At 43.0% G+C, this 13,303-nt stretch overlaps 1 protein-coding gene across 1 annotated transcript in view; it reads left to right on the forward strand.

The window, feature by feature from the left end:
* The window catches only part of THBS2 (thrombospondin 2), a 47,719-nt gene that overhangs the window by 6,944 nt on the left and 27,472 nt on the right, over positions 1–13,303 (forward strand). Inside the window, exons 4-9 of the mRNA XM_083434045.1 lie at positions 1,716–1,800; positions 5,917–6,110; positions 8,190–8,333; positions 9,438–9,534; positions 10,790–10,960; positions 11,435–11,611. Coding sequence (XP_083290171.1) covers positions 1,716–1,800; positions 5,917–6,110; positions 8,190–8,333; positions 9,438–9,534; positions 10,790–10,960; positions 11,435–11,611 — 868 coding nt within the window. The remainder of the gene's footprint in view (positions 1–1,715; positions 1,801–5,916; positions 6,111–8,189; positions 8,334–9,437; positions 9,535–10,789; positions 10,961–11,434; positions 11,612–13,303) is intronic.

Raw genomic sequence — 13,303 nt, forward strand, 5'->3', positions numbered from 1 at the left:
GGAGAGCTTTTCTGGGTGGTGGAGCTTTCGGAGCCCTTATAAACCTACCTTGAAAAGTTGCAAAGCACTCTGAGGGCAAAGTCACACATATTTGGTCTGACCTTGACACCACTGTTAATGCATTCTGGTGGAGGCATCTAGAGCACTGTCTTGGCTGGTTTGGGATCAGGTTCAGTTATTGAGACATGGGAACATGGATAAGGAATTTGAGTCTTTGGCCAATACATCCCCTTTCCAAAGACCCTCAATGGACCCTAAAGACACAACTGTCAGCTAGTAGCAACTATCCAGGTTTTGGACAAGTTGTTGGAGAGGGTGGAAGCTGAGCAACTGCAGGCGTGCTTGGAGGAAGCCGCTTATCTTGACCCAATTCCATTATGCTTCAGGCTTTGTTTTAGCAATGAAGTAGCTTTTGGCCACCTTGATTGATGACGTGTCAGGACAAGGGGTGTACAACCTTATTGATGCTCCTCAAATCTCACAATGGCTTGTGACCATAGTATCCTCCTGAACTGACTCTGTGAGTTGGGAGTCGGAGGTAGGGTTTTTCAGTGGTTTCTCTGGTTTCAGATATTACTATTAGCATTAGGGATCTATAGGAAACTTTTCAAAGCAGTCATTAGAAGATTTGAGGGAAAGTGTCATCACTATGCAGAATACAGATTTCTCCTTGACATTGGCCTCAGATGAAGCTGTGAAGATGCTTGACCAGTGTCTGAAGGCAGCACTAGGTTGGATGAGGGCCAACAAACTGAAACTGAATTCTGACAAGACAGAAAGCTCCCAAGTTCAGGAATTAGGAAGATGGCCTGTTCTGTAGGGGGTTGCATTCACTCTGGAGGACCAGTTGCAAAGTCTGAGGGAACTATTGGATTCAACTCTTAAACTTGAGTTCCAGGTGATCACAGTGGCAAGGAGTGATTTTTTCCAGCTACGACTACTTCACCAGCTATGGCTCTTCCTGGACAGGGATTTCCTGGCCACAGGAACCCATGCTCTAGTAACCTCCTGTTTGGATTCCTGTAATTCACTGTATGTGGGGCTGCCCTTGAAGATGTTCCAAATACTGAAACTAGTTGAAAACACTGCAGCCAGATTCCTGAGGTGTCTGTGTGAGTTCATGATACAGTTGTTCTTAAACATTTGCACTGGTTGCTGATTAGACACTGGGCCAAATTCATGGTTTTAGACTTGATGTAAAAATCCCTAACTGACTTTGGACCCATCTACCTGAAAAAATGCAAGGTTTAAGGTTGTCTGTGGCAGCCCTGTTAGCAGAATTATATTTAAGGGAGGTTCATAGTTTGCAAGAGGGTCTTTTCAGCAATGGCACCCTGACTTTGGAACACTCCCCCCCCCGACGTGTGGCTGGCACCATGGTTTTCATTGCCAGCTAGAATCCTTTTTCTTCTTCCAGGCCTGTGGGTAATGTGATATCTGACCAGTTTTGATGACAGCATTTGATTGGTTGTTGTGCAGGACGTTGTTGTTTTTTTTGCTTCATTTCTCTGTTTAATTATGTGGTGATCAGCCCTGGGGTCTGCTGAAGAAGGGTGGAATTTTTGGTATTTAAATGAATAAAATAAACAAACAATTTATGCATGATTAAATTCAGTCAAGGTTGAAGAAGTTCTGAAGGAGGCGGGAAGTAGACTAATGATCTGCTATTACCTTAAATGATACAAACATTTTGTATGTGTGTGTCTTCTTTGCAGGGTCTCCTCCAAAATATTCATCTAGTTTTTGGAACATCAATAGAGGATGTCTTGCGCAGCAAAGGATGCCAGAGGAGCCAGTCAGGTAAGAAGAAGAAAAAGTCCCATTCTTATTGCTCACAGTAATTTGAGGGCGTGGCCACACATACCATCAGTTTCTATTGGCTCCTTCCGATAATATGCGGAATGAAGAAACCAATTAAAATCTGTACTGACAGAGAGTTCTGCAAAGGCTCAGTTTCATGCTGCTGTCAGATGAGCTTCACCAACTACGGCTACAACCAATCACATCTACAGATGACCTCTGTGACGGAGCTTAGGATGGGTTTAGGCCACGTTTGGGGATGTCTGGTTTAGGCTGTCCCTAAGGTACCCTGGACCTAAATTGTTCAGGGCTTTGTATCACCTTTGTACTATAAAGAATGATATTGCCAGGTGACTCTTTTGTATGAATGCTGATCTTTAAAGAAGCATCATTTATCCTTGGCACACATATACAAGAGACGATTTTAGGTCCAAACATCTCCCCAGACATGTTATTTATTACTTATTTTAAAAGGCTAAAGCTTGCCCCCCTTTTTTGCCTCTCTCTTAAGACACAAAGCCTGAGACAAGTGAACGCCAACATCTGTGATCAAATGTGAAGTATTTGGTGAGCTGCATTGAAAGGCCAGGTTCTACTTTTCAAGATGAATAAATAAAATTGCACATTAGTAGTAGCATTTCCACTTGGAACCATTTTGACTTTCAGAGTAAATCGTGTTTACTACCAGGGGGGAAAAATGAGAAAGTGGAAAGATGCAAGACTCCCATCATAGGCTGGTCCCAGATGTTGCCTTCTACTTCCACAGGCTGTCTACCCTTATTGCTTCTGCCATAGTTTGTGCCAACAAAGCTACTGCACTGACTTTAGTAATCTTAAAAACACTCAGTTCAAAATCTGAAATTAATGATCTCAAAAGTGTCACATGTGGGACTTACATAAATTTTCATGGCAAGAATACATCTTTTCATTGAGTCAAGATGACACTCAAGCAAGTGGCATTTCATGATAAATTACTTTATTGTGCTGTGTTGCATTTTTAGGGTTTCCGGTCTACAGCCAAGATATTTAAAGTTCTTAGCACTGGAAACAATTCATTATAAACTTTTGGAAAATGTTTACTTAACTGTTGTCACCATGTTTAGATTGATTAGCTCCATTAGCAGCAATTAATCATTTCCCTTCCCAAAGTTTTTTGTTGATTCTTTAGCTGTATGTCTATGTCTTTGTTTATTTTCAGATCTAATATGCAGTTCTGCCCTTAGAATGCTTTATAGTATTATTTGCTGTCCTGGAATCATTCCTGATTTACATTAATACATCTAAGTCAGATCACGACCTTCTTCGATTATTTTTGTTACCGTGCCATTGATAGTACAAGCAAAGGAATAGAGTGACAGATTTAGGAGCAAGTTTTAAGGGCCACCCTCGAGTGGGTTCCTCCCTTTGTTGTAATACTGAAAAATAGAATGACTTTGGCATGGTTTGCATGATATGGTAAGCCAAACTATGGCTTATTGAGGCCACATGAATGTGTAGGCTCCTCAAGACGAGCTCTCGGCTGCTTCCTGGTCTTTTTTATTCCGCATCCCACACTGTGATGAACTAAGCTGTGGTATGGCATCCTGTGTTGTCTGAACCAGGACTTGTGGTTAAGCTCTCTCCTCACTAAGCCCAAGGTACCGTCAAGGTTTATTCTTAGCTGCAGCTCATGGGTCGCAAGGAGAGAGCTAAACTATGAGCCTGGGTTTGCCCAACATGCTAAGCCAAACCTTGTTTTAGCTCAGCAAAGTTCAGGAGTAAAAAAGACCAGGGCTCAGCAAGGTAGCTATGAGCTCTTCTCTGGGAGACCACATCTTTGTGTGGTCCTGGTAATCCTTACTGCGAACGAGGCCTTTATAATGCAATGCCGTTTGGTAAATAAGTTTGTATTCTGTTCACTACCACTAAACATATGGCTACTTTAGTGTTTCTTGAGGGTACCTAAGGAACATCAGTTTTAGTGAAAATATGTGAGGTATGATGCGCAGATCAAGCCTACATGCTTACTCAGAAGTAGGTCCCAGTGGGTGGAAGCCAATGTAGTGCTAAGTCTCTCCTTCCATCAGTGCAAAGATTTCTCCTTGAAAAGTGGAATGTTTCCTGCTTTCCTTCCCCTGTTTTCCCCAAAATCTGTTCTAGGGGTTCCCCTCTGGAGCAGATTTGGGGGAAAGCACAGGGCATGCTGGGGGGAGGAGAATGCGGAAAGTCCTGTTACACAAATGGAGATCCTTACACTGCTGGGACACAGCAGTTATATACCACACACCAATTTCAGTAGGACATCCTCCCTGGTACATATGCATAGCATCTACCTGACATCATAGAATGGGGATGGCCATGCTTGCCTGTGGCCTATGAAGTGTTCAATGCTCTCCACCTGATGAATGGTAGGAGGGCAGCTTGCTCCAATAGCATAGCAGGGGAGGCTTGCCAGATGTGGTTGGACTCCAGCTCCCATAATCTCTGATCATTGGCCATGTTGCCTGGAGCTGATGGGAATTGGAGTCCAGCAACACCTGGAAGTCCAGCAACATCTGGAGGTCCACAAGTTCCCGATCACTGATGTACAGGAATACAGCATTTATTTCTGCTTGTGATTTAGTATATAGTATGCTGTACCTGATGATGTGCACTCCATTTACAGCCAAATTGTGCCAATTTTATTGTAGGGTCTCTCCACTCCTGAGGGGGTTAGTTCGTGCAGCAGAATAAACTTTCAGCCCCCCAACTGCTCTCTGAATAATGCAGTGGCTCCCAAGAATGTGGGAAGTGACCACCTCAACTATAAAAGATGAGATCCTATAAGTCATACTGAAAGTTGCCCAAAATCATAATGATGTAAAGGTATCAGAGTATCCTCTTGCATGTCTACAATGAGATGCACGTCATCTGAATTTGCACTATTTTTAAATACGTGGCTGAGACTCCAAGAGGATGACAGTAACACAGCTCCGTGCGTGCAAAGGAAATGCTTGCTACTCTTTCCCCATTCAGTGATTTGGTTTTGGCCAAGAAACATAACAACTAGGGGAGGAAGCGTCCCTGAGTTTACAGTCTGGTTATGTTGTCAGTACATGCTCTTTTGGCATAAGCACTGTGCCAGCAGCAAGTATGCTTTGATTGACGTATATTGCTGCCTGCAAAAGCATCTGCTGCAAATGCGTCTGCTTAGAAAAAGCTATGATGCTTGTGCTTCTTCATTCCCTTCAGACACATTTAAAATAAATTGTGCTGGGTAGGGCTATGCCGAACCTTTACTTCCTTAATTTTGGAAGCCAGAAAGTAGTGCTTGGAGAGAATAACATTCCCTGAAAAAAGAACCTTGCAAGTAAAAGCCTATGCACATTTACTCAGAATTAAGTTGTACTTGGTTTAATGGGCCTTACTCCCAACTAAAAGTGCATAGGGTTGCAGTCTTAATTCATCCTTTTTCGTGGCTTCTTGCCACTGCTTATATCTATAGCTATTGCTTTCAATTAATCGAGCCAAAATGGTCATCTTATCAGCACTGTGTTCTTATAATTCTTTGGGACTAAAATGTCAACAAGCATTCAACCCATTCTTGCCCCCTGCCAGAGTGATCATGAAACCTTGGGAACATGTGAGACTACATCATCATCATCATCATCATATTTGTATACCACCATTTACCCGTAGATCTCAGGTTCACAACACAAAATTACAATATAAAAACCACAAAATACATAATAAAAATCAGAACAAAAGCAAACCAATAATCCCCCTTCCCACAACGCATTTAAAAGGGCATCAGATGTCAATCAGCATAGTTAAGCTTTTAAGTGGATAGTATTTAACATTGCATATGTTCAATTGCCCTGTCCTGTGTTCCTAAAAGACTTCCCCATTGCCTCTAAACCTGCAGACCTCTTTGAGAGCTGGAATCTAAACTGTGAAAAGGAATGACTATAATTGGAAGGGGCCGACATCAAATCCTTCTGTTATACCCTTGAGCATAATTTGGCATCAGACTTGTTCCAAGAGAGATACAGTTACAATCCACCTTTAGTACCAATGTATAATTTGAGCCAAAAGTTGTAATCAGGGAAAAGCTGTTGCGTATACGTAATGGGTTTTATTTTACTTCCTCCCTTCCAGCTGAAGTGAACACAATCAACGAGAGCACTGAGATCCTTCACCTTCCTTCTGTCATGACAGAGTATGTTGGTGAAAACACAGAGAAAAAGGCAGAATTCTGTGATCGCTCTTGTGAAGAGCTAGGGTCTATGTTTACGGAACTCACTGGACTGCGTATTGTTGTCAACAGCTTAACAGAAAAGTTAGAAAAAGTGGTAGGTATCATCAGTGTGTTCTGCTCTAGATGTCTGGTCATTCATTTGCAGCGATTGCTCCTCAAGATTAGCAGCAACAAATGAACAGTCAAGTTACTGGCACTTCAATAAACCCTTTGTTTAGGTATCTACCAGACATTGATAAAGAGAACACTTATACATGTTGGAAACATGCCAAAGTATTGTATGAAAATTGTCTGAGAATAGTGGGATGGTGTATTAGTTTTGATGTCACCTCAGGAGCTTCCCATGTTATGGGAGGACACACTAGGTAGAACATTCTGAGTGCTGTGAAAGGGTGGGGTGGCTTCTGTTCTAGGTTCCAGGCATCCAGCCATGCCCTTCTTCAGGATGTTCCATTCCATTCTCTCTCCCTCAGCTTTCCATTCTCCTTCCACCCAACAATCAGTTAGCAATCTTCAGCCAGTTAGCCTGCTGGGGCTTTGAGTGTGCTTGTGTGCTGCCCAACACACAAGTTGAAAGACAATGCAAGGTGTTATGTGTGTACCAACGTACACAGGTAGATCTCAGCCATGCAAGGAGGGGGACCTTCATTGGGCAGGGTCCCTGCTCACGAGAAGGAGCTATTATACCAGCTTACATCAGTAGGCGGGGAGAATGTCTGCCATCTGTTGAATAAGCAGACATCCGTAGAGCATGGCAATGATGGGATAGACTGCTGGGCTCCGCAACCAGCTTCCATATGTTTTTTCAGCACATGGAATGATTCATGTGAACCACATTAAGGACAGCCTTGGTGCTGCTAAGACAATACTTTGTCGTGGGAGACAGCTGGATGATATTTTGTTCTAGTTGCCAGAGAAAGGATGAACACACAGGCCCCAGGGTTTTGGGGGGTGGAGAGAGAGGGTGACAATTGAGAGGACCAGATTTGCCTCCGTGCTCAAATGGTGTGGTTAGGTTAGTGCCAGGTGATTTGGCACCATCTAGATACCTGTGTGACACTGGCAAAACTGCCCTCTCCACCACATGCAGGGTACTGTTGCACTTGCTGGTGCAAATATTGCATTCCAGCAACTGCATTTAGGAGTCTGATTACTGGGACGCAGGGACTTGCCAGTAGATAGCTGTGCCTTCTGGGACAACGTCACAGGGGCAGATGAGGAAAGGATAAATGACCCCCTACACAGTTCCATGCCTACCCATCTCCTGGAAAACCGTAGTCCCTGGAAAGCCTCTTGGTGGTTAATCCTTAAAGTATTTGTGTGTTGCACATACTACCACTGCCAGGGGTGGCATGTCCCATGTTGCCACTTGAGATGACATGGAACGTGCCTGCTGCACTGCGCCACTGCCACTGGCAGAGAAGCAGCATTGACAGCAGTATCAATATCCAGCGAGATCTCATGAGAGTTCACTGAAAATCACCAAATCTCTTGTGCTCTGTGAGATCTCACAAGATTTGGTGAGATCTCACAAGATTTGGTGAGATCTCACAGCAAATCAGCACTGATGCTGCATGCCACTTCTCTGCCAGTGATGGAAGTGGTGGGGCAGGTGGGGTGCCTTCAGGGGCTCCCACCTTCTGAGGTGGCTGCTTCACCCCACCTCATGAAGTCATCAGGCCAGCCCTGATCATTGCACAGTGTTAATGTATATGCAGGTACCCTGATAAATCATATAGAAAATACATGAATGTGCCTTGTTTGTCATTGTCTGGCTTTTGTTCCATTATCTGCTTCAGTCTGTGTTATGAATCAACTTCACATATTTGAAATAAACCTGAAGTAGTCTAGCACATGTCTCAAGAGTGAAATCATCTTCCATTTTAAGGAAGATGAGTGATCCTGGAAGACAATCTCTTCAGTAGAATTTATGGAGATATGTGTAAGCGCTGCAAGCCCAGATTGTAACATTAGCTGGGACGTTTGCGCCCAGATGAACAGTACACTCAATGAATTGTTTGCTTCTTTTCTGGCTCAGTTTAGCTGGGTGAAAGAAGGAATCTGTTCTGAGCAGCCTAGCTTTCTATGCTGAGGGTTAGTGAGAGTTTCACCCTTCTCTGACCATGGTGCATTGCAAAACGGCCAATTCATCACTACCTGTTTCATTGTACAGTCTGAGGTGAATGAGAAAATTGTGTCGGAACTGCTTGGCCCCAACAAAACACTCAAGAACCAGTCGGCTTGTTGGCAAGATGGCCGTGAGTTTATGAATAATTCACATTGGGTTGTGGACAGCTGCACAAAATGTCACTGCCAGGTAAGGCATCAATGAATAATTTACTCTTCCCCACCCAATCACATAGAGTTTCTTTTCAGCTCTGCATCCAATCAGGAGTACATTGGTACCTTGGCTCCCAAAATCAATCCGTTCTGGAAGTCTGTTTGACTTCAAAAATGTTCACAAACCAAGGCGCGGCTTCTGATTGGCTGATTGGCCCTGGAATCAATGTTAGCAGCTGAAATGGACATTTGGCTTCCAAAAAACTTTTTCAAACTGGAACACTTACTTCTGCATTTGCGACATTTGTTCAGGAGCCAAGTCATTCAGGAACCAAGGTACCACTGTAATGGGCTATTTTAATAGGCATCTATCTCTTTCTGTTGGGCTTTGCACTGCCCTGTAATTTCAATTTATTATTATTATTTATTTGGCAGGTTGCCTTTGATAAACTGTTATGACAGATGGCTACATATTCTTCTGGTTGAATCAATACATCAGTGGAGCAGACTGCCACTCACACAATGGGATTTCCCCTTCCTCTTCCATAACCCTCCAGAGCAGATTTTGGAGGAATGTAAGGAGCTGCAGAGTGGCGAAGAAGGGCAATTTCCATTGTGCAGATGGAAATCTGCTCACCTCACCCTATGTTGAATTCCTTGTACTTTAGTAGCCAGGGCCCTCCTCAATCCCTCATGCTGCACCACTAATTAAATTTGGTGTCATCAACCCTAATGGGGATGCAGCTATAGAGTTTGGCCCACCTGCTGTCACTGATGCAAAACTACAAGCTTTATTATTGATCGACTAGAGGATGTTATAGCCCATTCTTCTGTGTGGCATCTCATATTGTCAGTTGCATAAGTCTCTGATGGAAAATAGCATGGTGCCAGTTGCACTTTTTGATGTGCATTTTTTGTCAATAAGGCAAACTTAGGTATTCAAGCATAATTCTTGCAAAGAACATTTTGCCTTGCAGAGGGTTGGCCTGGAGAACCCTTGGATCCCTCCCAACTCTGCAATTCAATATTATATTACTTTTTCCTTCATTTGAAGAATGTCCTGCCAAAAGATAGGGTATTTAGATTGACTGATATTGGAGTAATGGTTCCATGTATTTTTTTCCCCCCTTTGCACATACAGAACTCTAAAACGATATGCAATAAAATCACATGCCCAGCTGTTCACTGTGTCAGCCCCACTTTTATTGATGGCGAGTGCTGCCCTGTCTGCTCTCACTGTAAGTATGGCATGCAAGCATAGCTTATTGTTAAAAGCTTCATTTGATGAAACTACCACAGGGAATAACATATGACAGAAGGAGGAGCAGGAGAGAGGTGCAAGGTTTCTGAATTCTGGGATGTTGCCGTTATGCTAAGGCAGGGATGGGGAACCTGTGACCCTCCAGTTATTGCTGAACTGTAACTCCCATCAGCCTCAGCCAGCATGGCCAGGAGTCAGGGCTGACGGGAGCTGTAGTCCACATTGAAGTGATCATCTTCATACAGGGATTTCCCACTTCAGTTTTTACAAGGGGAAGAGGTTGCCGGTTTACTCCTGTGTGATGCTCACGTTGCATTATACAAACCAAGTATATCAGTGAGAAGCCTTGAGGAACTACCTTTCTCTCAGAGAGGAGAGAGATTTGCATGTGGAGAGCAAATTTTCAAATGGGATACTTAAAAAGAGGGTGTTATTGAAGTAAATCAAACAAAAAAAACAGAGGTACAAAAAAGCAACACAGTATATCTGGGAGAGACTTACTATTAAGTTGGTATTGTACTTAAGACCATTAGGAAATCTACATATCACATTGCACTGTGCAGAGGGAGTCCTTTGTGTCTACCTTAGTTGTATATAAGATATATTCCCATCAAACCACATAGAATTTTTCCAGGGTCCATCAAGCCTTTGGCAACATGTAATTTATGAGTTCTTTTTTCAGTTAATGCTAAAATCCACATATTATTATACTAAAGCGAATGTCACAAGTCCTGTAAGGTTTTCCATTTGGGGGCAACTGAGGTTTTGGCAGCCACTAGTAGCCACGTCAAGAGGTCCTGAGAGCTGAAACCTTTCAAATTGTTTGCCCCATAGATTTTGTAAACAAAGTGGCAATGAGGTTGGAATGTGATGTTTGAGTATTTTGGTCACTTCTTGACAATTGTCCAGAATTTGAATACTTGTGAGCAGCCCCAACACAGAACACTATTGGAGGACATAGCTTTACAGACCAAATGGACAATATGCTTTGATAGTGATGTGTAAGACAAACAGTGCCAACAATAATAATGTGTAGCTGGTTGGGCTGTGTCCATTCAGTGCTTCAGGCTGTATATGGGCTTAAGCTTTGAAGAGCTAACCCAACAGATGCACTGGTTCACCTGTTTGTTTTGGCTTATTTTTTGGCTCCCTAATGTATCTGCAAATTCCAGCAGGCTTTTACATGTGAACAAGACAATTCAGGGCACCTCTATGATTCTTCTGATTTGCAGCTGACGACAGTGAAGAAGGCTGGTCACCCTGGTCTGAATGGACAGAATGCTCTGTCACTTGTGGATCTGGAACACAGCAGCGAGGAAGGTCATGCGATGTCACCAGCAATACTTGCCGAGGGCCCTCCATTCAAACAAGAACCTGTTCCCTCGGGAAATGCGACAATCGCAGTGAGTGTCTGTAATGTCAAACTTCTGTCTTTGTAACTTCTCCTTTGCTTCTCAAACAAGCAAATGCTACTAACCTGGAATCAATCTTGTATGCAAAAGAAACACATCCACACATGAAAGCGCCTGTGTGACATTTGTTTTAGATTCATCAGATGTTAAGATGTGACCTGAACTACTCCCCTTACCCACAAGGAAAAGAGGTAGATAATTGACAGGTGAGGACACTGCTCTTTGTGGCCCACATATCCAGCTATGCTTAGCACATGGGGGCAGTAAACATATGGCCACTTTGACATGGATAGACATGGCTGAAAGTTGGTGTGGACTGTCAGATAATCACAGCTGCCATTGGTATTTGTACTGCAGATACAGTTTTCCTTACGTTGCTAGGCATTAAAGGGGAATTTCCATTAGAGCCTTTGAGGATTTAGGGACAGGGCGTTGAACTGTGATTCTTTTTCTCTCCTTGATCAGTACGGCAAGATGGTGGCTGGAGCCACTGGTCCCCTTGGTCTTCCTGTTCTGTGACCTGCGGGGTAGGCAACATAACTCGCATCCGTCTCTGCAATTCCCCCATCCCGCAGATGGGTGGGAAAGGCTGCAAAGGAAGTGGAAGAGAAACAAAAGAATGTGAAGGAGTCCCATGTCCGAGTAAGTGTTTTGGTTTGCATTCTCAGCCTCTGATAAGGCTGCAGTCTAGATGTTAACATTACTCAAGCTGAAAGAACCTATCCTATACATTTGGGATCAGCAACTGGGGCTCTGTTAGACTGAATCCACATCTACTTGGCCCTTCAGATAAAGTGATAAAAAGTATGCATGCCATAAAGGAATCTATGGCAGTAGAACTTTCCGGCACACTATTTTAGAGGGTCTACCTTGAACGGACAACTTTTTACTCACTTTTCAAAGTACCCCTTCTGGAAAGCTAGTTACTGTGCAAGGCAATACATAGATTATGTAACAGGTGGTGTGGTGGCATTACTCATCTGACCTCTGGTCTACCAGGAGGTAGAGGGGGAAAGCATGAGTTGGCATGGTGGAAATGCACCAGTGAGAACACCAGATCAACTCACTCTACTGCCTCCCATTCCTGGTAAGAGGTGGTGATGCAGAAGTCAGGTGACTGATGGTGCCCTACCATGTGGTCCACTACTGAATAGAATATCATAACATTCTACTAGACTTAGGCTGCATTTCTGTGCACATTTACGAGGCAGCAAGTTCCACTGAAATCAATGGAACTCACCTATGTAGGAGTCCACTATTTGCTCAGAGGTTTCCTAGGTTTATATTGGATAGTGTAGATGTTCTATCATAGATGTTCTATAATGGAAGCCTAACATTATTCTCATTATTTGAGTTTAACAACATCTGCATGAAAAGCATGTTCTAGCAGGAGAGTGAAATCTACAGTTCCATATTTAACCAGTAATGAAATACAAATAAAAGAACCTCTGTCTCTGTCATGAAATTTGCATCTTCCTATTATCTTTATTTCAGTGAAAATGGGCTGAAACTGCTATAGCCTGAGGATGTGCAATGTTTTCAAAAACTGATATCTACCTTTCAACTACTAATTGCTTCTTCACAACCTATTTGTTGATCATTCTTCTTGATTTGTTGGCCTACAGTTTGCAGGGAGGTTAAACAATGTCAGCTTTATAGTGAGCATTCATTCTGATTAGGAGGCTATATAACAACATCTTCCAGATCTTTCCTCCATCAATTTATGTATTGCAAAATGTATTGGGTTTTTTTTTGGGGGGGGGGGGTTGGATACAAGGGTAGAGCAGATTTGTTGTGCAAGAGCATCAAAACTACTTTAATTGTGCAATCTGAATTTGCCAGGGTGCATCTGAATCCCACTTGCAAAATCACACCCAGCATCTTTTCTATAAAAACGACATAATTCAGATTTGTTGCATGTATTTGTATATATGCATGGGCAAAGTCATGTGGAGAGAAAGCTGGGATAGATAGATTACTATGTGAGCAAAAATATGCATTCTTTCTTGCACTGCATTTTCCTTCCGGACTGCCAGTTGTCTTATTGGATTCAGGGGACTGAAGAGGCTGCCATCGACAACCCTTTTGTTTTAGTTACCCCATTGAAGTGAACGGGGTACTTCTGAGTTAGGAGGATTGTGGATTATGGCCAAAGCAGAGTTTGCAATTTGAGCAGATTTGCAATTTGAGCAGATTCTTTTCAGATTCTTTGACTAGACCAGAAACACAATTTGTATTCACTGTACTAGTGAAGTGGCCAGGTGAAATAGCTTCTTGACATCACTGAATGACACCACTCTGTGTGGTCAGTGTTTTGTTTTCTTGACTGTACTG

Source organism: Podarcis tiliguerta (genome assembly GCF_965153285.1).
Source record: "Podarcis tiliguerta genome assembly, chromosome: 3".
NCBI lineage: Eukaryota > Metazoa > Chordata > Lepidosauria > Squamata > Lacertidae > Podarcis > Podarcis tiliguerta.